Source organism: Monopterus albus, unplaced genomic scaffold (genome assembly GCF_001952655.1).
Source record: "Monopterus albus unplaced genomic scaffold, M_albus_1.0 scaffold28.1, whole genome shotgun sequence".
Taxonomy (NCBI): Eukaryota; Metazoa; Chordata; class Actinopteri; order Synbranchiformes; family Synbranchidae; genus Monopterus; species Monopterus albus.
In genome coordinates, this window is record NW_018127908.1 from 3,838,432 (window position 1) to 3,861,747 (window position 23,316).

General features: G+C 39.9%; 1 protein-coding gene across 1 annotated transcript in view; it reads left to right on the top strand.

Annotated features, from left to right (window-relative positions):
* Positions 1-23,316, top strand: part of sntg1 (syntrophin, gamma 1) — a 32,065-nt gene continuing 8,749 nt past the window's right edge. Inside the window, exons 1-12 of the mRNA XM_020595759.1 lie at positions 1-939; positions 10,569-10,725; positions 11,409-11,458; positions 13,160-13,294; positions 14,144-14,200; positions 15,152-15,209; positions 15,307-15,350; positions 15,770-15,811; positions 16,091-16,193; positions 16,769-16,851; positions 17,171-17,301; positions 18,728-18,857. Coding sequence (XP_020451415.1) covers positions 11,432-11,458; positions 13,160-13,294; positions 14,144-14,200; positions 15,152-15,209; positions 15,307-15,350; positions 15,770-15,811; positions 16,091-16,193; positions 16,769-16,851; positions 17,171-17,301; positions 18,728-18,857 — 810 coding nt within the window. The 5' untranslated portion in view covers positions 1-939; positions 10,569-10,725; positions 11,409-11,431. The remainder of the gene's footprint in view (positions 940-10,568; positions 10,726-11,408; positions 11,459-13,159; positions 13,295-14,143; positions 14,201-15,151; positions 15,210-15,306; positions 15,351-15,769; positions 15,812-16,090; positions 16,194-16,768; positions 16,852-17,170; positions 17,302-18,727; positions 18,858-23,316) is intronic.

Consider the following 23,316-nt stretch of genomic DNA (forward strand, 5'->3'; position numbering starts at 1 on the left):
CTGGCTTGATGACAGCATGGAAAATGAGCTGCACCTGGTCAGCCTCCCAGCTGCTCACAGGAGGGCCTCGGGGAAGGAGTCCAAATACTACTGAGTGACTGACCGCATATGTACAGTGTGTGTTGAGTATGGGCAAAGTGGAAGTCTGTGTTCACTGACAACACAAACTGAGTCATGAGGCGGAGAAACCCACCCATGCGGTTTTCTTTGAAATGTCCTTTAGCATAGAAAGTTGAAACCCACATGCGTGCACACACTGGCCTTTAATGTAAAGTCAACTTCGACCTAGGCTATGGGTTATACGTTGCAACAAAGGAGATACTATTCTTTTGCCTTTTGCCGCAGGTACGTGCGCGCGCGCACACACACAGGACCGCAGTGCACGTAACTGTAATTGGCAAGGAAAAAAGAAAACGCTTTGTGAGACGTGAGTGTGTCTTAGCTCGGGTGTAAAGAGGGACAGAGAAGCAGACGCCTCTGAAAACAGTAACAAGCAGAATCATGTAAAATTTATGGATCCAGAGTTGTGCCTTGGCTAAACGAAGTCGATTGACGCGCGCGTTAAACCAGCTGCATGTGATTTCCAGCTTCATTTTGGCAGAACGATGCGAGAGAGAGACACGGAGCTGTGAAATTGGACCCTCTGCCAGAGATGTCGACGGAGAGGAATCCCTGAAACCGCTGCTGCCCAGGAAATATGGACAAATCTTGTTTTGTGTGCGGGTGCGGGCTGCTTTTCTGTCGGGTTTTGCACATTGCTACAGTGTAGTGGACCAGGATGCCGTGTGGGCGAAGCTGCCACAAGGGATACATTGTGATTTCGCAGAGATGTTTTAGCAACCGTTGCATAAATTAAAATAAGAAAACCTGTCACATGAGGGGTTGGAGTCAAAAGGGATACGACTAATAAGACATCACCACCTGTTACTAGAAAATCAGGTAAGTCCCACAGACCCTTTTTCGCTTTTACATTTACAGTGCTCATGAGCATCATGGACGTAGGTAGTTTATTATGCCAAACATCCATGAGCTGAAGCATTTATCCATTTACAATGTACTTTTTTGAGGTTTATTTTGCCTTAATGATGCGCACCAAGATTTATGTACCCATCTGTATCATCCAATCGATAATAAAGCATCACCTTCCCTAATAGCCTGATTTTTGTGATGCACAGAGCTGATCAATTCACTTAGGATGGGCCTCGTGATGAAACATTGCTTCATTACTGTATCGTTTGTAGGAAATATGTGGGCTTGCAGAAACCTTTCCACTGTAACTGACAGTGCAAGTACACAAGCAGCACCCACAGTTCATCCAGCCAGTGCCGTGGCAGCAGACCCCTTTTTATTCTTAGTGCTATTCAGCAGTGTTAAAGTACTCTCTGCACTGGGTGCCAATAATTGACACTATACCTGCTTTTAAAACATGCTCATCTTACAGGTCAAACGTTACAGAACTATGCATACATCGCTAAGTCCTGCCACCTTGTTTTTTGATCCCCAACAGCTTCTTCTTCTTGGGAAAAGCATTAACATCTATCTGAGATAAACCTAAGGAGTAGTTCAGCACAGCCTGCTGCTGCTGGTGGACCAGTGCGTTTTATTAGCCCCACAGAAAGCTCCTGAATTCTCTACTGTTTCACAAAATTTATGTTGCTGCTGCAACTGTAAAGTGGTGTGTCAGGGTGCTTAGAAGGCAAGCTTGTTTTTTTTCCTGATTATAGTCTGCAAGGTGACAGTACAGTTTGTATCTAAGAAACCCACAGAGATGTAGAAATTAGACTTTACATCAGTAATTTCAGGTTTGTGCTCAAGATAGGAGGCACTGTGCTCGTATAGACATATTGGGCTGAGCTAAATTGATCCATTCTGTGGTTATACTGTAGGTCAGGAGTAATCTTTCTGATGTGCTGGAGGTCTCACTTCCTATAGAGGGAGACATGTTGACATGTCCGATGATTTTATGCCCTGTAGCACGTGCATCTCCTCCTCCGTTTCTGCTAACGTCCTAAATCAAAGAGCAGCTTTGCCAAGTGGCAGAAGTACAGTGGCGGAAAATCAGGCCTGAGTGAAATGGTGTCAGCCACATCTGGTCAATATGTCAGGAAGGGGGAGAGAGTCAATGACAACTTGTTAGAATCCTTCACACCGTGTTGCAGTCTGGAGCTGCTGATAAGCAGACAAAGGACACTTGCCGCAGAGTTTTGCCCAATACAGTCATGATCTGGCATTATGGCATCAATCGTTATCAAGGAACATTGGCTACGCTGCACAATGAAGAGATAAGCAACACTTTATCCTCCCTACTTAGTTGATCAATAATCCCCCATTTCTCATGCAGCTGAATCCCATTAGGTCATTTAAAAATCCGTACTAGTTAAATGTCTTGAAATATTTCAAGCAGGATCAGCTGTCCACTACAAGCAGTATATGTTATGTATAGCATAGTCAAAGGGCTGTTACCCCCCAGCATCACACAGCGGCTCGATTTGCAGTAGAGTTGTTCTGAATACACGGGCTATACTGTACGTTCAGTGTAATTTTATTTTCTGATGGGATGTAGCTTTATTCATTGACCTCTTTGGGCCATAGAAAGAAGAGCTGTGTTGAAAGTGGCGCAGCAAAAACTTCACAGTGGCGGCAGAGAATAATCAAAGTAGAGGAAATAAAAGATGAAAATTAAAATGTACAGTAAATATAGCTTTTTGTGTATTCAAAGAAAACAGTTTGGTACAATAAAATAGAGGCATTCTTTGACATTTTCTGCGTAAAGGGTAGCTGGGAGAGCGTACAGTATGTTATTGTAAGGCTGGACATCTTCATTACAGTTCAGCCCAAGAGCAGAGAGAGGAATGTATGGCACCTGATGATACTGTGGCTTTTATAGCAACTGTGTGGTTGACCATCCATACAAACTGCACCAGATGTGGAATCCACAGAGGAGAAGCCACATGCTGCACAAATAAAGTACATTATAGACATATCTGTCATGCAATGAGAAAAACCATTAGTCTGTCTTAGTGGAGACTGATGGCTAATGAAGCGGATGCACACCAAACTCTCGTGGCGGGGAAGACAGAAGACACAACTCTCATTTATATGCACCTCGTATACCAGCCCATCTGATTTAGAGGTTCAGAACTGCAACACAGACCAACACACTGAAAGCTACATGTAGGTGATGACTGCCCTAAGAAAAGCAATAAGGGCTTAGATTGTACATAACGATTTATGATACTTGCGTGCTGTTTAACATTCAAGTGACAAACCCCTCAGAGATACCATCTGTACCTCCAACACTGGATTTCTGTTGAGGGCATTGCAGTAATTCCTTTATGCTGTACAACCTGTAAGTAGCCCAGGTTGGACAATTTTAGGTCACATTTGATTAATGCAGGGAGTCTCTGCTTATTGGTTAAGCCCTGCTGCCTTGACAGCACGCTACAGTAGCAGCTCAACCTTGATGGCAGATATTCTTGTACACTGTACAGTAAACTGCATTATTGTGTTTCTTTGGAACATTTGCCACTCAGTCAACCTATGAATAGTAAAATAGCCCCGAGCGGCAATTAACCCAGTGTACAGTTTTTGCTTACGATGGCAGAACAAACTGTGTGGCCATTATAGCGTCTGTTTACTTAAACATTTGTGAAATTGCAGAGACCACAAGCATATGATTGTCATCTAAATTAATCATGAATGCCAGATACTATCTGGCTCCAGCTTCTCAAATGTGAGGATTTGCTGCATTTCTTTGTTTCTCTTTTTTTTAATATCTCAGTAAATAGAATATATTTGTATTTCAGACTCTTGAGCCAGCACAGAATACTATGTGAAGAAGTCACTGGGCTTTAGGGAAATTGTGATGGGCATTTGTTTATTTTTTTATTGTATTTTACAGACTAAACCTTATTAACCATAAAAAAAACAATCAGCAGATGAACCAGTAATTAGAATAGTCATTAGCTGCAGCCCTATGTATTTGTATCTAACTGAATGAATGAAGTAGGTTTTAAGTGAATGAGTCATTTTTCAGAGGAAGATGACCCTTAGAATCTTCTAGGAAATAAAGTAAACTTAAGATCGTCATTAATTTGTAACTGGTGCTTTTATCTCCAGTAAAATGCACTACTTTTATAGAGTTTATGATCTGCAGACCTTTAATTTACATCCTTAGGATCGCAATTTGTTTCATGTCACGTAATTTGAATTCATAAATAATTAGCCTGAGCAATGGAGAAAGACTTCTGTGTAGCTTAATTTCAGTGTGACCTAGCCTTCAGCACTATGCAGAGCTTGTTAATCCTTTCATGTAGTCTACACACAGCATGGTGCCATTTCCAAGCCCTAAAGTCTTTCCCTGGAAAGGTGTTTAGGCCTCACTGGCTCAAATACAAAAAATAACTGTGGTTAGGGCTTATTTGTATGTGTATATGATGATTAGGTGTGTGAATTCAATGTGGTTTGAAGGCTGTGTTCATTTGTTGAGGCTAATAAAGACTCTTATGTAAGACAACTTGCCCAATCCATTTATCTACAGGCAATGCACCATAATATCCTGTGTTAAAAGGGAAAAAAGGATTACAGTCCAATTAGGAAACCTGTATAGTAGCAAACATCAGTTTCCTCTAGCTATAGTTTATTATTTCTGCTCCCTGAAATCCTCTCATTTAACAGGGAACCTGCTCATGAAATAATTTGGGCTGATTTAAGTTGGCACCCATTTGATATCTTCTGGCTCCCTTTTGCCAAAAAACATTCATCATAGTCAGGAAGGTCAGGACCTCAGTGTATCAATGTGTCCATCACTAATTTACTCTTCTGCCTATCATTCACGAGCATCTGGCATGAAGAGCACTGCTGTTGGTGAAGTATTGACTTTAAAAGGTAATGAAATGCTTTATTTTTTTGACAAATGCTCTAAAAGAATTGAAAACATGATAAGATATCCTTTCTGTCTTGCCCGAATGATTGATCTCATAATGTGAAAGAAGAGGAGGGGTAGCACCTCCAGCGGCACATAAAGCAGGCCCTGTTGAATGCGAGATGTGCTCTGTAAACACAGAACTGTTCAAACAGCTGCCTCTTGACACGAGCCTGTTCGCTGCAGGAGTACAACCAGGGACTCGGTTTATTAGTGTGCTGCAAATTTTCAGATGACAAGGAGGTTTCAGTGCTGTTCTTTAGACTACAACTAGAGCTGAAATGACTATTGAAGAGAAAGTGAACGCAATAATTTTGATATTGTTTAAGTGAATTCTTTAAGCACAATCAACAAAGGTCGTGTGAATTCGACTTCACAAATGCTACGATTTGTTGCTTTTTGTGACTGTCATTGTCAGTTGAATATGTTAAAGCTTGGGACTAAATCAAACAAAAGGCATTTGACACTTTCTTTTTTTTAATTTTATTAACCAAACTATTAATTGGGAAAATAATCTACAGTTAACAATCTATATATACACTATAATGACAGCAAACATTTTGCTATTAAAACGATCCAGCTTTGCATGTTGTACTGGGTTTTATCCTCTTTGATTGCTAAGTAAATATCTTTGGGTTTTGGAATTTTAATCAGACAAGAAGTGATTTAAAGACTCCACCTTGGGCTCTGGGAAAAATGTGATTAGCATATTTCAATATTTACTAACATTTGACAGGCCAGCAAAAATCTATTCTGGAAACTGACTAGTTGTAAGCATAAAACCAAGTGATGAGTGAAGATGCATATTTTCCATTTGCCACTTGTTTATAAGTAGGACATATTTTATACTCCAAAGATACAAAGACATCATGACATGTGCTCTTAAATGAACACTTCTTTTCCAATCATAACACACAGCTGTAGCTCTCACGTTTGAGACACTAAGTGTGCACATCAAGCCTCCGTCTTCATAAACACCAATTCTTTTAAAAACTAGAAACCATGAACAATATGGAAGAAAATATTCTAAGTTGTCACATGAAGAGTACTGATATAAAACAAGTGCTTAAGGTGAGTGATCTTCTGTTATCTATAGAGGATGACATGATGGTGCAGTAGTTGGCGCTGTCACGTCACAGCAGCGTCAGATGTGAGGCTCAGCACTGAATTGGCAAACTGTGTATAGTGTTTCAGCTCAGTGTTGAGAAAATCTTTACATAGACCACAGTGGATGACAGTCCTTACTTCAGGAGGTAAATAAACAATGTTGGTTTATTTGTTTACTTATTTTTGGTACTGTTGGCCACTGTTCCTTGTGGTAATATTTAACTACTGGGATCTGGAAAAGCTGAGAAAAAGATGCAAGTTCAGGTTGTCACGGGCTCCAAACGTGTTGCTGTGTCTCCTTCTTCTGCATTGGTTTAATTGCATGTCGTCTCTGTGCCTGCCTGGGTTTTCTCTGGGCGCTCCAGCCTCCTCCATCTAAAGACCTGCAGGTTACATTAACTGGTGACTCTAAGTTACATGCAAGTGTTAATGTGAGTATCTAAATAGCCTTCCACAATAGACTTGATAAAGGAAGGTGAACATTTTTAACAGAGGAAGCTTGCAGGCCACAACAGAAATTTTTAACTTTGTTTTCTAACATGAATCGGGCAGATCCTGTAAAATGTAGTCAGTTGATATTGAGCTAGACTCTTGTGGGATGCCATAACGTTTGAGTAACATAATTTCTATCATCACTCGCCAGATTAAAAAGGTTCAGTCTCAGGCACCATATGTTCCAGGCTGCAGAACAAGTGAACTTACAGTAAGTGAAACTCGACTCAATTTCGGAGCAGTAAAACTACATTTGCCGGAGCACTCTGCAGACAGCTGCTCCACCTGCACACACAAATGGCCATTCATCATCCTGTATGGGCCACAGCTGTCCTCAGGTCTAAGAGATGGAGATGTCATATTACAATCTCCACATCACCCAGGCATTGTCACTCCGCTCCTCTCTCTCTACTTCCTGCCATTGTGTCAAAGACGAGAGCATTTTAAAAACGCACCTACCAGATTGGTAGGACTGAAAATATCTGATGGCATGGTTGTAAAAAGTGTTGTGCTGACTCGACTTAAAAAGCACAAAAAGCTCAGATTATTTAATTTTTGGATTGCCATAAAAAAAAAAGTGAAGTGCTTGTGTTTGACAAAAGAGCACAGCTCACGGCTGCAGATGTGTTTTTCAGCTCACCATGGGAACACATTCATTTTTAAACAAGTCCACTGTTGTCAGGATTTTTCTTACAGAATTTGTCTTCACCTTTTTACCTGACTTAAATTTTACAAAATATTACACCAGGGCAGCAGCTGCAGATTATTTTTCCAGAGCCTGAGGTGACGTTTTTGTTTGTGCAGCAGTCTTAAATCCAAAATAATGTTATTTACTTTTAGGTATGACAAAGAAAAGTATTTGAGGCCTAGGACCTAAATGTTTTGTAGCATTTTTTTTTTTACTCAGAAAATGACTTGCAGTCAAACAGCACCACAAACTACAGCCTTCAAAACAACCAGAAAGTTGCTGAATCAACACCTCTCCATTACAGTTCCAACAAAAACTGAACACTATCATTTTCAAGTGGATAGGCCTTTTGCAGAGCTTCTGTATTAGACTGCGTCAGATTTACCCGGTACCATTCTAATAATAAGCAGACTACTGAGTGTACAGTATGTCAACATGTTGGGTGCCAGTAAATGAACCGACTTAACTTTATAACCACTACAAATTGCATTTAAACCTTAGGATGCACAACATTTAAGATGGCACTGAGCACTAGTATAACCCTAAACAGGGCTGTAACGGCCTGTCTCCTGGTATCTCCTCCATGCTCTTGAGACTGTGCTGGGAGACACAGCAAACCTCCTTGTGACTGCACGTATGGATGTGCCATCTTGGAGTGACCGGGCTGCAGGTACTGCCTCATGCTATCAGTAGCGACAAGGTCATGAGCAAAACACAAAACTTGAGAAGAATCGGTCAGGAAGGGTAAGGAGAGAGCATTTTTCTGTGGCCACCACATGTAAAACCGTTCCCCAGTGGGGGGTTGTCCTACTTTTGTCTCTCCATTGCATCTGTTGTTACTTTCATTTGCACCGAAGCAGGTGAAAATGATTCACCTTCCCAAATGGACAGAGTGATATCCCTGAAGTTGAACTGAATCAGTGTTATACTCTGATAATCAAGTGTTCCCTTAATTTGGTTGTTGAATTTTTCCTATTTTAATTCATCTCAGTAGTTCTTTAAAACACTCACTCAGGTTTTGATGTTCATTGAAACTGCAGACCAGGCAATTTTCATTAAGGGTAGGAACGTTAACTCTAACTCAAGATGTACTGTTAGTATTTGTTATTCATTACTTTAGTCAAATCTCAAGTACAGTTGTTTCTATGGATGCCAAAAAGACCTTTGACAGAACTGAATGGGAATATATGAAGTGTTAAAGAGATTCTGTCTTGGGTCCAATTTTCTGAGATGGATTAAACTCATTTATAAAGCACCTACAGCCTCTGTTATGCCAAACAGCCTGTCATCTGCTTCCTTAACATTTTACAAGAGGTGCAGCCCAATGAAACTCACTCTCTCCTCTCCTGTTCACCCTGGCTAGAGAATCCCAGCAATAGCTATGAGGAAAATCCAAATAGGCCTATCCAAAGAATAACAAACGGTACAAAACAGAGTAAGATCCTATTATACGCTAATTATGCCTTTGTGACATTAATGGATCCTGTTAAAACATTGCCCGCTTTAACCGAGTGTATCACAGGATTTGGCCTAATATCTGAGTACAACATCAGTTTTGCTAAATAGGAAATAATGCTACTGGGCAACAATAACTATTGAACCTTCCTATATGAAACCTTTAAAAATAAATTAATCAGCAACATGGAGAAAATATTTATCCCTGACTGAAGCATCTCAGAGAAATGTTGACAAAGTGGAAGTCTCTCCTTCTGTCTTTCCTTTTATAAAAGCCAGAATTATAGAATGAACATTCAGATATTCTGTGACTCAGTACTTTTTCTCCTGTGAACTTGTTGGGTGAGCACCAGAACAGTTTCCCAAACATCGCTATTACCATCCCCTTAATAACTAATGCACTGTGGGCATGGAGAAAATGAAAGCAAATATTTACCCACTCGATGTTCTTATGACACTGGTAAATAATCCAGAACAATCTCCGCAGGGGACAGGACTTAGCATTGTAGCACAGGTTGGGTGTTACTAGAGTTGTTGGGTATGGAGAATTTAAAACAGTCACTCAAAAGCTCAGTACCACATATCAAGTAAAGATTACTATAAATACAAGTTGGACACTATGTGTTTAAGAAAGCCAGCCCACTAGAAATTTTTATTAAAGAAGTTTATTCCCGGACTACAGACAGAGTAAAGATGTCATATCAAGCCTTTATTGTAAAATGTGCAGTCTGAACCTGGATAAACTTCGAGAACACCCTGGTGTACTTTGCTTAAATGGATTAGATGGATGACCGTGTGTGATAAAACTCTAGTGCTGCCTTCCAGAATCTCGATCTTAAACAGATATACGGAGTTACAATATAATATCCTGCACAGTGTCTATATATCATCCTACATTTATAGTAGCTATAAAGTGGAAATTTCACTGAATTGTTCCAAATGTAAATCTCATGTGGGTACCAGTTTCACTGCCTGTAGGGATGTAGCAATATTCGGATATTCTGGAAGGCACTATAAACAAGCATCAGTGCAGCCGTAGGTCAGCAGCATTAGGCAGGAGGTTAATTCATATGCAAAGACTTAATAGTATGATTATTTTATAATTTTAAGTTTATCATCTCTGCAGTGGTTCTTTTATTACAGATGTGCTGCACCCTTATTGTCAAGTCCTTTTCTTAGTGGACCAGTCTGTCTCTCTTTAATCAGGAGTCAATGATATGTGTATGAAATGTAGTTTGAAATGCTTATACTGAGGATTTTTGTTAATCCTGTAGAACAATGATCATGGTAGTAGCTAAATGTGGCATGGAGCCAACAATGCATGCTAACGAAGAGGATTTCTCCAGGGTATTGGAACTTAATAAACACTGTGAGAGTCATTTGTTCATCAAATACAGAAATCCAAGAAAACAGAAGAATGTGCCTTAATTGCATTTTGTCATCGGTGTGCCTGAATCCACAGGTCTTTAGAAGTGAGGTGTTTGAGAAGATCTTCCATCATAGACTGATCAGTAGGATTCACAGCTTTGAATTGGCTTTTGAGTCTCCTTTTTTTTGTATCAAGTGCTTATTTGGGAAATAAAGGCATGAATTGCTTCTGAGTCAGCATCCCACATACATGTAGCAGTTATATTGACATCACACTTGTCTGTGTTTGCTGCCAACTGTAGATTACATCATTTCAGTCACAGTCAGATGCATTTCTTCAACAGTATTCAGGTCTGTTTTTTTTTTTTTTGAGTTTTATTGAAAGACTTAAATTGTTGTTGTTGTTTTTTCAGCTCTTATTGTATCACTGTACCTGCAAGCGGGTTTAGTATCAGAATGCTACCTTAGCCACATCCTCTTCCTATTAGTGCAGCACAGCCACCTCCACTGGGAATAATCCTACTCTGTCTACAGCCAGCCAGGAGAGGTGACAGCATCGCTCTCTCTCCCACCACCAACGCCTGACAGCCATGGTTCGGGGAGGCCCTCTGCTACGGCTCCGATCAGGGACCAACTCACCACTTGATGGCTAGATCTCATCACATGAAGAGCTGAGGGCCTTTCTACTGAGGTAAGTCTTCGACTCCCTCTGCAGCACAGGTTCTATAATTCAAGTGTGAGCCATTTCGGTTTTGTACTCCTTTTGTCGAGTCAAGTGGCTGTCATGTCTGATTAAAACTGAGTGGAACTGGTGTATGTAAATGAGGTTCTCACACAACATTCCCTGAGTCTACTTGTTTACCTCTTTTGTGTAGAGCAAGTCAGATGATTTAAAATATGTGGTTTTTACTGGTACTGTCGGTCCTTTTTTAAAACCACATCACCACTCAGGTTATATTTTTATTGTGGTGTTTTCTCTTGCTGTGCCTCAGTTTTATGCTTTCTCTGAGTATCAGATATGCGCCACAGGAACACAGTTCATCCTTGGGAGCATGGGATACTGAAACATTTATTAGGGTACAAAGGTTCTCACCTTTGCTAATGAATGAATCATTAAAGCCTAATGGTCTCCGGTTTTCTCCCAAGACTTTGCAGAAGGGCACAGTTGAGTTTAAAAGAGGCACATTTGAATGAAAAATCAGTTCTTTTCCATTGTCTGAGTTCTATACGAGAAAAGCATGACTACGTAAAAATAGGCATCCTGCCTAACAATGCTGGTTTAAATCAGCTGTGTGAATTTGCTGCAGCGAGTTGGTCATGTCATTAAGCATTTTCCTCCACAGTCTAACTCAGTCTTGTTTTTCTCCTTTGCAGTATCCCTCACTGCATAGTAGCACATGGATTTCAAGACTTCAAATGAAGAGGTTGGTAGGATTTAATCAGTGTAACAGTTTGACAGTGGATTGACTGTGCATTTCAACATATCTGGAAACATGCAGCTGGAATAGTAGCATAGCAAATTAAAATGGACCTATACGTACAGTAAGTGACTGCAGTGGGCCCTCTTCTCCTTTTAATACATCCACTATAGAACTGTACAAATAACCTAATTCACAAGTAAACACATACAATAAAAGCACTTGATGCATTTGCTGAAAGTGGCTGTTTGAAAGGACGTTTATGAGCTCAGCTTGTCATGAGAAGATGGTGATGGATCTGCAGCCGACTCTCTCTGGCTGGTTCTCAAAGTCACAATGCTGCTTCATTTATCAGCAAGCTAATTATAATATTACCTAGCCATGCTACATACCGATATTAAATCACTGTGGAAAAACTCGCAGCAAGTTGCTTTCCCTCTAATTGTTTCTCGCTCACCGTTTTTCTTTTTTTTGTCGCCTGATGTTCATTTTTAAAATAACATGACAGTTTCAATGTTCACCTGAAGTCCTCAGCATCAGCGCAGTTTGGAAACAAACCTTTGTTCCCCCTACTGCAGGGGTGGACTAAACCATGTGCCCCTTTCAGTGTGCGGGGGGTCTAATGATGTTTTAGATACAAAAATCTGGGCTTTGATCCCATTCCACTTTAAAAACGTCACTTGTCTTACCCTGGGCCCTAAACTGAGAAAGGATGGCTGTGTAATAAAAACAAATTATTTTTAGCTGTTTTATTAGAAGAATGAAGGTGAATTGTGTTGTGGGTATGTACTGTTCTGGCGCTACTGCCCTAAATCTTTGGCTAATGACTTTTTCACATACATTGTTTTCAAATAATGTGAACTAATGCCACCTTTCTCAGGCTCATTTCTTCACGTTCTTCATTACAGGTGGAAGATAATATTCTCCATAAACTGACTTTGATTCCAGTTTGACCTGGAGTTGAGAAACTCTCTTTAAGAATAGCAGCCAAGTTACTGATGGGTGGTATATCGCAGGTGACAAGGATGCTGACACTGGTGGCTTTTTTCGATTAGCACTCTTGTCAGGTGAAGGTGCTTCTTCTGTTTAGACCTTTTAAAGTCAAGGCAAGGGCAGGCATTGCAATTAGCCTGAGAGGAGGAAGGATATGCAGAATGCAAATTTATGCGGATTAGCATGTTTTAAACGGATCATTGGAGACACACACAGTTCTCACACTTGGTTGTATAAAGCAGGGAAATTCAAATGTAGTGGGTGAACTTGATTCCAGCCACTTAATTTCAAAGCTTCTTAATTTGTCATGATCACCATCAGCCATACACTTAAAATAGATGAGATGATACCATTTTAATTAGTTTTCCTTTCAACATTCATGTATACACAGCGCACTGGGGCCACAAAATGTTATCGGAAAGAAGCTGCTTCTTAGAGATCTTGCTCATTAAATCATTAAACAGCAGTTTTCATATGTATTTTTTGTCTAATTGTGTCTTTGTTACTCAGAGCACTGGTAATGGTTATTTGTTTCAGCATTAGCATTAACAAGAAAAATTGTGCAAAAGGAAGCAACCGACATCGGCAAATGTCTGTGCCCCAATTTCTATGTTCATCCTGCAAACGCGTATTCTCAATGACATTTCATTTCATGGCCAGTTAATTTAGTTGTGAAGGGATGATGAATGATTTTATCTCTCTGACTGTTCACAGACAAAGACTGGGATTTATTTGATGCAAGAAGGTAATGAGGAGCCGTTTAATGTTCGACTACACTTGGCCAAAGATATTCTGACCATTCAAGAACAAGATGTCATCTGTGTGTCAGGAGAGCCTTTTTATTCGAGTGTAAGCAACCTTCTCTTAATAACATGTCACATGCTCATACAAGGAAATCAGTAACGTGTTGTGCAATAGATGAAGGTTGCAACAGTGTTTAATCTATAGGATCATGGTGTAAAGAGTGTAGTCCTTAGGACACCTGTTATCACATCTGACAGCTTTTCCTTTCCATTAGTAAATTCACAGTTTCTTATTAAGACGAAAAAGAGCAGCAGAGGCCCTTAGTCCATGGCACTGACATTTTACTGGATAAGAACCTTCAGACAAATAGAACGAATCCACTGAAACATGATGTATATATTCTTTAAATTAACAAAAAGAGCAAAAGCATGGATATGAGAACCCAGCCTAAGCATGTCAGCTATTTTTAGCCCCTCAGCTTTGGTGACCAGATTATTTATTTTACATGTTTAACTTTTACATTTGACAAAACGTTTTCAATTCCAGTGCACTGTCACCACTAAATGTATTGAAAATTCATCAGCATTGCAATATAAACAGTATCTTTACAGTAGAGTTACAATCCTTTGGAAAATGTCTCGAATCACAAACACCTGAGACAAACTCATCAGTTTCTAAAGATGTTCAGTTACGTTATTGTCTCATTTAAGGACATTTTTACTGATTATTGATTTTGATTTTGATGCTGATTGGTTGTTGAAATCTGTGAGTTCAAAATTAAAATGCTGTTGTTTCATATGACAGGTGCACTGTATGCTTTTGTCAATAATCAAAAAGTTTTGCATGACTTTAGTTTTAGCAGAAGGAGCCTTCCAGTTGGTTTTGTTGTAAGAGGTCACACAGGTTCAGCATCAGCCTGAGCTCATCTGCTTATTCTGACTGAATCTCTTCTAGGAGAGGACTGTAACGATCCGGAGGCAGACGATTGGAGGGTTTGGCCTGAGCATCAAGGTAATTTAGATCCCAGCCGATTAGGCCGCTACCTCCCAGCTTCTTTAAACTGAGTCTGGACAGGTCAGCCACTAGCTAGACTACATATTGAATCCTGCCCAATGAATTGTGAGCAGCTTTGATCCTTTTTCAGTCAGTCATTTGTTAGATTACACTGAAAACTGAATTGGCCTCAGGGATATTTCAGTTGTCATTGCCTCAGCCTGAGCTTCAGTGGCCACCTCTGACCTGCGGTGCCCCATCCTTGTGCTCTTGTTGCGATCATGTGAATGGCATTCAGATCTAGTTCCCATTAAAAACACTGAAGAAGGCAACCTGCATTAGCTAATGTCATGTCTTGCAGAAATCAAGTGCTGGATGTCTCAAAACGTCCTCCAGCTAAATGAAAATAAATCAGAAATAATTGCATTCAGCTCCCCAAAGTCCTTATCCTCTCTGTAGAGCTCTTTTGCTTCCCTGTCCACAAATATCAAAGTGGCAATGAGAAACCTGGGTTTATTTTTGGACAGTGATCTCTGCTTTGACAAAGAAGGCATCACGCTTCCTCCAGCTGAGGAGCAATTTAAAAAATCACTTCCTTCTTCTCCTGCAGTGACACTGACAAAGATCATATGTGCTTTAATATGATATTTAAATCAATATTATTGTTTTACTTTTATTTCCATTATGTTGTATCCTTTCTTTTTTACTTATTCCCCCTTTCTGAATCCTTTATTGTTAGCTATTATTTGTTTTCTGGCCCAAGTATAAAATTTTTATTGTACTAAATTGTTTTATCATAATTCCCCTAAAGCTTTTTGCAACTCAGCTTTTGGGAAGTACTTTATAAACAACATTGTTATTATTGATAGCTTTTGTGAAATAACTTATTAGCTGACAGATTTACAGAAAATTGAGTTGTTGCCTGCATTTTGTGAGACCTGTGTAATTTTCTTTAATTTGTCTCCTTAGGGTGGAGCAGAGCATAAAATTCCTGTTGTGATATCAAAAATCTCAAAAGAGCAAAAAGGTATCATGTCTTTTTTTCGGGTGGGGGGAGGTTTTTACAACTCATGCCGATCTACTCCTCTAATCTGACTTTTACTGAAGGGATTTTCTCCTTCCAGCTGAACTCTCTGGGCTGCTTTTCATCGGAGATGGCATTCTTCAGGTAAAATGCCAAAACTTGTATTAACGCCATTTGCGCATCCCATATTAGTCTGCAAAACTACAAATACTATTCAATAATTCATGTGCCACATGCTCACAAAACTGTGTTGAATAATCATGTATCCCTATGGGTAAATGTCACATTCATAACTTTCAGTGGGTACACACATTTCAGCATGATAATCTTCTACATCTTATCTCGGTCACTGCAGATGATGGCGCAGACAACACGTATACAAACCAGTCGAAAACGTTCAGTATTCATGACAACTGTGGGGATGTGACACACTCGTTTACAGTTTTCAGAGCAGATGCCATAACAGTTATTGTGCTTGCTTCATTAATCATTTTGAAAACAGAACTGCAGTGATATGATGCCAGCAGTATTATTTAGGATAACCCTGTTACTGTTGTTTCTAGATAAATGGAATAAATGTTAGAAGCTATCGCCACGAGGAAGTGGTAAGCTGTCGGCTCATATCTCATATTGTCTTACACTGCAACAGCTTATCTTGTCTCACTTTATGATTTGTATCTTTTTGACATGCAAAGCCAATTTTTGTTTCTTCCATGTGACTGCAAGAAATATGTGGAAGGAGCACTGTGTAAATCGCTTATCTTGGATTTCCATTTTTAGCTAGATATTGGCACAGCATGTTTGATCACAGCAAGCAATCAGCAGAAAGCCTCCCAGTTTACAGCTCCTGCAGTAAAAAATGTTCTCATGCTTTTACTTTTAAGGTCCAGGTTTTGAGAAACGCTGGTGAAGAAGTGACTTTGACCGTGTCTTTCTTAAAGAAGACTCCAGCCTTCCTGAAACTGCCCCTTTGTGAGGACTGCACATGTAAGAAACCTCTGCAGACGCTCTTTAATTAAAGCATATTATCACTGTTACTGCTGTGGAAAATAATTAGCCAAGAGTATTTATAGCAGGTATTATTTTCTATCTAGGACTGGTTGTCCTGGTGACAATCACCTCAAGTCTTAAGAGCACTTTGAAGAAATATCATTTCAGCTGCTGCCCTTTCTTTTAGACTTGCTAAATGAAGATCGTGCTCTGCTAAAGATAGGGAAAAGAGGAAAGGACACATCTCAAGCCTTACAAGAGTAAACTGAAAGACAGTGCCTTTTGTGGTGCAATTGATTTGTCTTGCACAAGAAAGCTTCAGCCCATCATCAAACATGAAAGCTTTCATAGTATCCTTTCATATGCGCATATAGAGACCAGGGTGACTGGCCATCAAACTGGTCAGCTGAATACAAGTTGGCACAGAGCAGTAGTATACAAGAAGAACAGAGTAAGACAGTTTTGTTGATGAGTGTGATTCCCAAAATATATGGTTGTATTTCTGAGTTTGGAGGGTTTATTGGGTTTTGTGTGTGTGTGTGTGTGTGTGTGTGTGTCTGCTGCACTTTCAGGCATTCCCAGCGACCAGAGTAGTGGGACCTCTTCACCTCTGTGTGATAGCGGCCTGCACTTGAACTACCATCCTAACAACACGGTACTTTTTTTTTTCATTGCTTTTTTTTTTGCCTGATTGATTCTGTACAGTAACTGTCCCTCTGTAACCATGTAGCAGCTTTCCCGCTGCCAGAACGTTGTTTCCATGCAACTGTCACTGCTTGTCTTGTCTATATGCTCTGTCTTTATCTGTTGAGGAGGGTAAACCAGCTGTCCTCTGCAGCTTGCGCTTGCTTGGCCTGCCTATGCACAGGCAAAAACAGCAGCAGCAGGGCTCAGGCTCTTGACACGTCAGTTGTTTGAAATGTGTGAGGTGGGAAATGACAAGCTTTTCTAAATTATGTTCCGCACTTTTATAGGATACACTTTCCTGCTCATCCTGGCCCACGTCCCCAGGGCTTCGTTGGGAGAAGAGATGGGTGGACCTGCGCCTTATACCACTCCTACACTCACGCCTGTCACAGTACATCCCAGGATCTGATGTCTGCAGGTAAATTGCAGGATTTCATCTTAGGTCACTGGTGCCACTTCCGTCTTGCAGAGCTCCTGTCTGCCTGTGAGACTCTACAGGACGGTAGTGCTGAAATCTCTTAACTAATATAAATACTGGCAGGTTTTCATATCACCAAGCCTTCCATTCTCCTTCTGTGACAATATGCTTGCAGCTACTGTATTTAGCATATCCCTTTACCCCAGGTTAAAAAAACAAAACAATTCTGCATTAAATTTGACTTGCACTAGTTCTGTGCATCTACAGTACTATAGGACAGACCTACTGAATAGTGGATACTTGAGGTACATAATGAGCTGTTAATGTATATATTTTCAGTTTGCTACGCTGTGGATGACAGAAACGGTAATCTGCATTTGCTCTTAATGAACCACTCTTGTGGTTTGGTATGTTTTAGCCCATTAACTGAACATTGCATATAAATGCCATCATTTTTAGATTAGCCATATTACAGGATTGTTGTTCTGTTTATTTAACAACAGAATTGAGATTAATGTGCACTTTAGACTTCTCACCAGAGGCCAGAGGCGGCAGAGTTAATATTTTGTCAGCTTTATCATGATATTTTTGATTTTGCCAAAACAAAGAACACTGCACATGCACATTGAAAGCCAGTGTACCAGAGTCAAATTCCTCCTGTGTCCATCACACCGGGCCAATAAAGCTGATTCTGATTTGTTGGTATGTTTATAAGAATAGTTAAACATTTGTTTGTTTTCTTGCTGAAAGTTACAGTGAAGATGGATACAACTCTTTTGTCTGTATGTTGGGTTCAGCTAGAGTGAGGAAATGTTAGCTTAGCATAGAGGCTAGAAGCAGGGGAACAGCCCGGCTCTGTCTTAAGTTCAGAAATACACTTAGCAGCACTTCTTAAGGCTCACTCATTCACACATAGTTATTTTAGCGAGATTAGGTGTTGACATGCAGCACAGAGGTGGATAAACTGTTAACACCCCCTAAAATCACAAACATTTATGTTTGTATACATTTTAAACAAACAAGATGCAACATGCTCAGTAGGTGTATTCTACACTAGCCATTTCCACTTGTTTCCAGTCTTTATGCTAAGCCAAGCTAATGGTACCTCCACCACCATTCTGAATGCACACATGTGAGACTGGCACTGGTTTTCTTTTCCATCTCCCAGCAAGAAAAAAGTAATTGTTTCCCAAAAGGCTGAACTCTTTCTTTGAAGATGCTATTACATCCCAAATTTTAGATTTGCTAATGCAACAAATAGTTCATATTATTCTTCTTAAGACATGTTTTTCCTACAAGGTTTATTTTCTGCCATCATACGGTAATTTATAAAAGCGGTGTTGGCTTCCTGAAACATTAGGGGAAAATAGACTAAAGCAAAAAAAAACAAAAAACAAAATTCACCCCCTGTTCTTGATTCTTTCAGGAAAAATGCTTTCCAGGTTATAGCTGTGGACGGCGTTTGCAGTGGAGTTATACAGTTTCCCACAGCAGAAGACTGCTTGGACTGGCTTCAGGCAATAGCGAGCAACATTTCCAGCCTCACCAAGTACAATGTGAGTACGAAACAATAATACGTGTTGGCTCTGCCGCCTCTCGCAGTCCCTCACAGAAAGCAATAAGATATTGGGCTGGATGTTAATGCACAGACTTTCAATTTGTGGCCTGTCTAACAGTCCTTTGCAAATGTCATGGTGTTAAGTAGACATGCAGTACTGATGTCTTTTCACACTGAGTGAGGTACACCCTTATTTCTAAGAGCCCAAGGTCACAACAACAGCACTAACACTGTACCACTCCCTCCCAATACACCCATATTATTGATACTTCATCATAATATATTATGCAATGACGATACCAAGAGGCACCAAGAACCAAAGAAATAATGATGCTGTTTTCTTTCATTTACTGTGAACATATTTCCAAGCTCTACAACAGCTGATGTGGGAAAAAAAGAAGTGTATTTCTCTGTTTCCAGATGGGTGATGATGCTCAGCAGGGGAGTCGAATACAAATACTGCTAACAAGCTCCATCGTGTGTGGTGGCTCATACAAAAAGGGTCTCATTTTGACACACTTATCAGTGTATTTTGATGTTTTTGTATCTATTTCCATTCAGGAATATATAATTCACATTTCTAGAAAGATCTAGAAAGAAGCAGACAGTGAGCTGGCTCTCCACTTCTCATGATTACAACATGGAGCGAGCAGCAGTGAAACATAGGAATTTGTAATTATCATTTGTATATTTGTGTGGCTGTGTGTGTGTGTGTGTGTGTGTGTGTGTCTGGGGAATAATGGAGCCCTCGTTAATTGGAGTGGACGAACTGAGGGATGTACTAAACATAACACTGACTCACTGTCTGAACAGCCTCAACATTTGAGAGTGTATTTCTTGCTGTTTACTTGAGGTGTGCAGAGAGTGTGTTAGTAACCTGGATGAATATAGGAGACACAGATTTCTGCTGAATGAGCGAATGTAAATTAATGCATGTCTTAGGCTCAATATGATGGCAGATCCCTCGCTGATAGTTTCAATATTTTTGAGTATACTTTTTAGAAGGCTAGATTATCTCATGGATTTTATTTATTTATATAGTATGTTTATGAATTTGTGTTTTTATTTCACTGCTCTACAACCAATTGGGACAAATAAAGCCATTTATTTATTGGTTCATTCTACTGCAGATGAGCCCCCCAAAGACCTTTAAAAAAGAAGCTATAAAACCAGAGAATGTACTTGGGAGAGTTGTATAATCACATTTTCACAATTTTTTTCAAGACAGGGCTTTTAAAAAAAATGCTAATTAATGGGCCCTACTTGGAAACCTTGCAAATGAGATGTACAAGCACTGAACATAAACAAGGCCAACATCTGAAAACCTAATAAAATTACTGTAATTAATAGTGGGGTCATCCTTTGCTTACAGAACATCTTCAGTCTTTTTTTGCTTGCTGTCAGACCGTTGAACTGAGCTGTTTGTGGTCAAATATTGTCCCATTCATCATGAAAAACCGCCTGCGGTTCTCTGAGTGATGATGGAGGAGGAGGGAATCCACTCTGTTTCTGTGCTCCTCAGACTCCCATAAAGGTTCAGTGATGTTCAGGTCTGGTGACTGGGGAGGCCATCCGCTGTTCATGAATCTACTATTGAATTTGTTTAACAGTGCATTTTGAAAGCATCATTGAAGGGAATGTGGGAACATTATGAAGGGAAGCATTTGCTCCATTGGCCCTAACGACTCCCACTAGCTGGCTACACGGCAGAGCTGCGGATACTGTAGGCTTCTTGGGCTTTCTTCAAATGTGATTGTGAGTCAGATCTGATGTAGAAATTAGGTTAAAGTATGACTCATATCTAATGACTCAACACTTTTTTTTTTTTTTGTTTACAAGAGCATTCTGAATTGCAGCTCTGCTTTAGGTTTCCAGCTTTTTCTACAGCAAATCTCATGCTGAACAGTTTCTGCTGAGACTCTGGCTCAGAGGTGCTGAATCAATTCTGTGGAAATTTCCAAGGTTGTACTAAAATGACCTTTAGCAGTAGTACAGTTAGGTTTGTCCCTGTCAGCGTGCTTTGCATATTTGGTACAGTAAGTGCCATAATTATTTCTGAGTCATCTCAAAATATTAAATAATTGCAAGTTTGTCTTTCCCACTGGTGCTCTTACCATCAGTGACACCTGACTCCTTGGCCCCCATGGAGCTCAGCTGAAGTGTAGGTGGAATTTACTTAACTAAAACAAGTATTAGCAGTTAAATATACTCAATTTTTAATAGTAAAGCACTTTAAAAAAAGTGGAAGTGGTTTGTCAGTTTTAATAAATCTTGCAAATGTACAATATTTATTTAATGGCTTATATAACAAGGACAGTGCACAGTAATAGATACTGCAGTGCCAGAATTGACCAAAAAAGCAAAATTTCATGTGTGGCCCCTGGATAGATGTTACATTGTCACCCCATAAACTTGTTCAAATATTTTTTTTTTACTGTAGGTTTGCAGAGAATAACAAAAATAAAATATCATTATGTTACATAGTCATTTACTAATTGGGATGTGTCAACAACAATGTTAGTAGAACTCTGCACTAAACAAGACAATGGATTAAATACTGGAGAAAATGCATTTTCAATTTTCGGTTCACGCTGGAGGGACTATGCCTCTCGGCTGGGCTGGGAACGCCTCGGGATTCCCCTGGAGGAGCTGGAGGAAGTGTCTGGAGAGAGGGAAGTCTGGGCGTCTTTGCTTAGACTGTTGCCCCTGCGACCCGGTCCCGGATAAGCGGAGGAAAATGGATGGATGGATGGATGGAATTCTCGGTTCAAGTGTACAGTATTTGTAATTCCAACCGTGAAAAATACAGATGAAATGAAATTTAGCTTTACTACAGACCAGAGTTAACCAGATTTCTGCTTTTCTAACTCTTTTGACAATTCAACACATGAATGAAAAGTGCAAGGTATAAATAAAAAAACTACAGATAGGTTAATTTTCATTATATTCATGTAAACTAAAAGAAAATGTACAGGACAGTTCATCAGTGTTACTGTATTAAATGCCACAAATTACAAGAATAGAAATATAGGCTATATATATTTTGGGGGGGCTTGCATGCATTTTAAGACTGAACCACTAGTGAGATGATAATAAATGGAGAGATGCAACAAAGGTCCCCAGCAGGACTCAAACCATAGTTGTTGCGATACATGGTCAATATCTTGACCCTGAAGCCAAAGTGGTGCCTGGTGAATGGTTAAAAAAAAACCGTATGAAACCGTATTAAAAGGTGCATCACACTGAGAGCAGCAGAGATAATAAAACGGTAGACAAGGAAGATTTTCAAGGCCATCTTCTGAGAGTAGTCAGGTATCCATAAGAACAAAATGTGTTTGGCTCGGTGTCATTCCTCCTGTTCACACTACCGATTAAAATGTCCCTGATGTGTTTCAGTGTAAGTGATAAGTGTTCACATGTTTGTCTGAAGGTAATGCTGTATGAGGCTTCAAGTGCAATTTGTCGAATCAAGTGCATGTCTTTCAAAGTTACAGCCTTTTTAGTATAACATTTCCTCTTTGTGTTACTGTCCTCCCTGCAACTCAACACGCTCTCTGTGGAAACATAAAGAAGGATGGCTGTAACTCTGAAAGACACCCATGTGAACTGACTAACTTGTACTGCCGAACCCTCACATTAGCTTTACATAAAGCGATAGATCGTTTGTGTGCAGAGTGTTTTAACCTTCATCAGAGCCCTGGACTGTTGTTTTAAGTCAGGCTAAAAAAAAAAAAACGTGATTATATACTTTAACAGCAATGTGGTTGTATAAGCAATGAAAACAGTTGCACACAAAGGCGCATTTATTTTACAGTATTTACAACTGTTACATAAAAAAGTAAAACAAAAAATGCAGCATTTCCCTCTGAAGTGTTTCCTCTAAAGTCTCCCAAAGTGAAAATGCCAAAGTGAAGCACCAGCATCTATAATATTATTCAAGCACAACACTTGAGAAGGTGGTAGGTGAACTCCAGCCAGTTCCCCACTATGTATTCTTGGACATATAGTGAAAGGAACGTGATTTCTTTTGTAACTTAACAAATTGAACATCCTAATTTGAGTCAGAGGTGGGTTAGACCTGCAGTCACTGTGACCTGTCACAACAACCCACGGCTGAATCAGAATAAACCCGCTGTCACTGGCTCTCATGTACCAAAACCCCACAGCTCACATCTTGACAGTTATCTGCCTGTTTCCTTTTCAGTCCCTCCTCTGAAAAAACATCCTGTTTCTCCCTTGGCCCAGACTTCAGTAACATTTCACAATAAGCAGCTGTGGCTTGATCTCGCCTTTATAGGGGGATGGAAGCTGATCTGGACAGCTTAATTTGGTGTTCAGCTCCTAGGGAAGAGTGATATTGATAGTATAGTGTGGATTAGAAGCCAGTGATACCTGTGATCTGAGCAGAATGTTTTAATTTAAAGGGTGACTGCTCTCTCCATAGTTTCCCTTGCTTT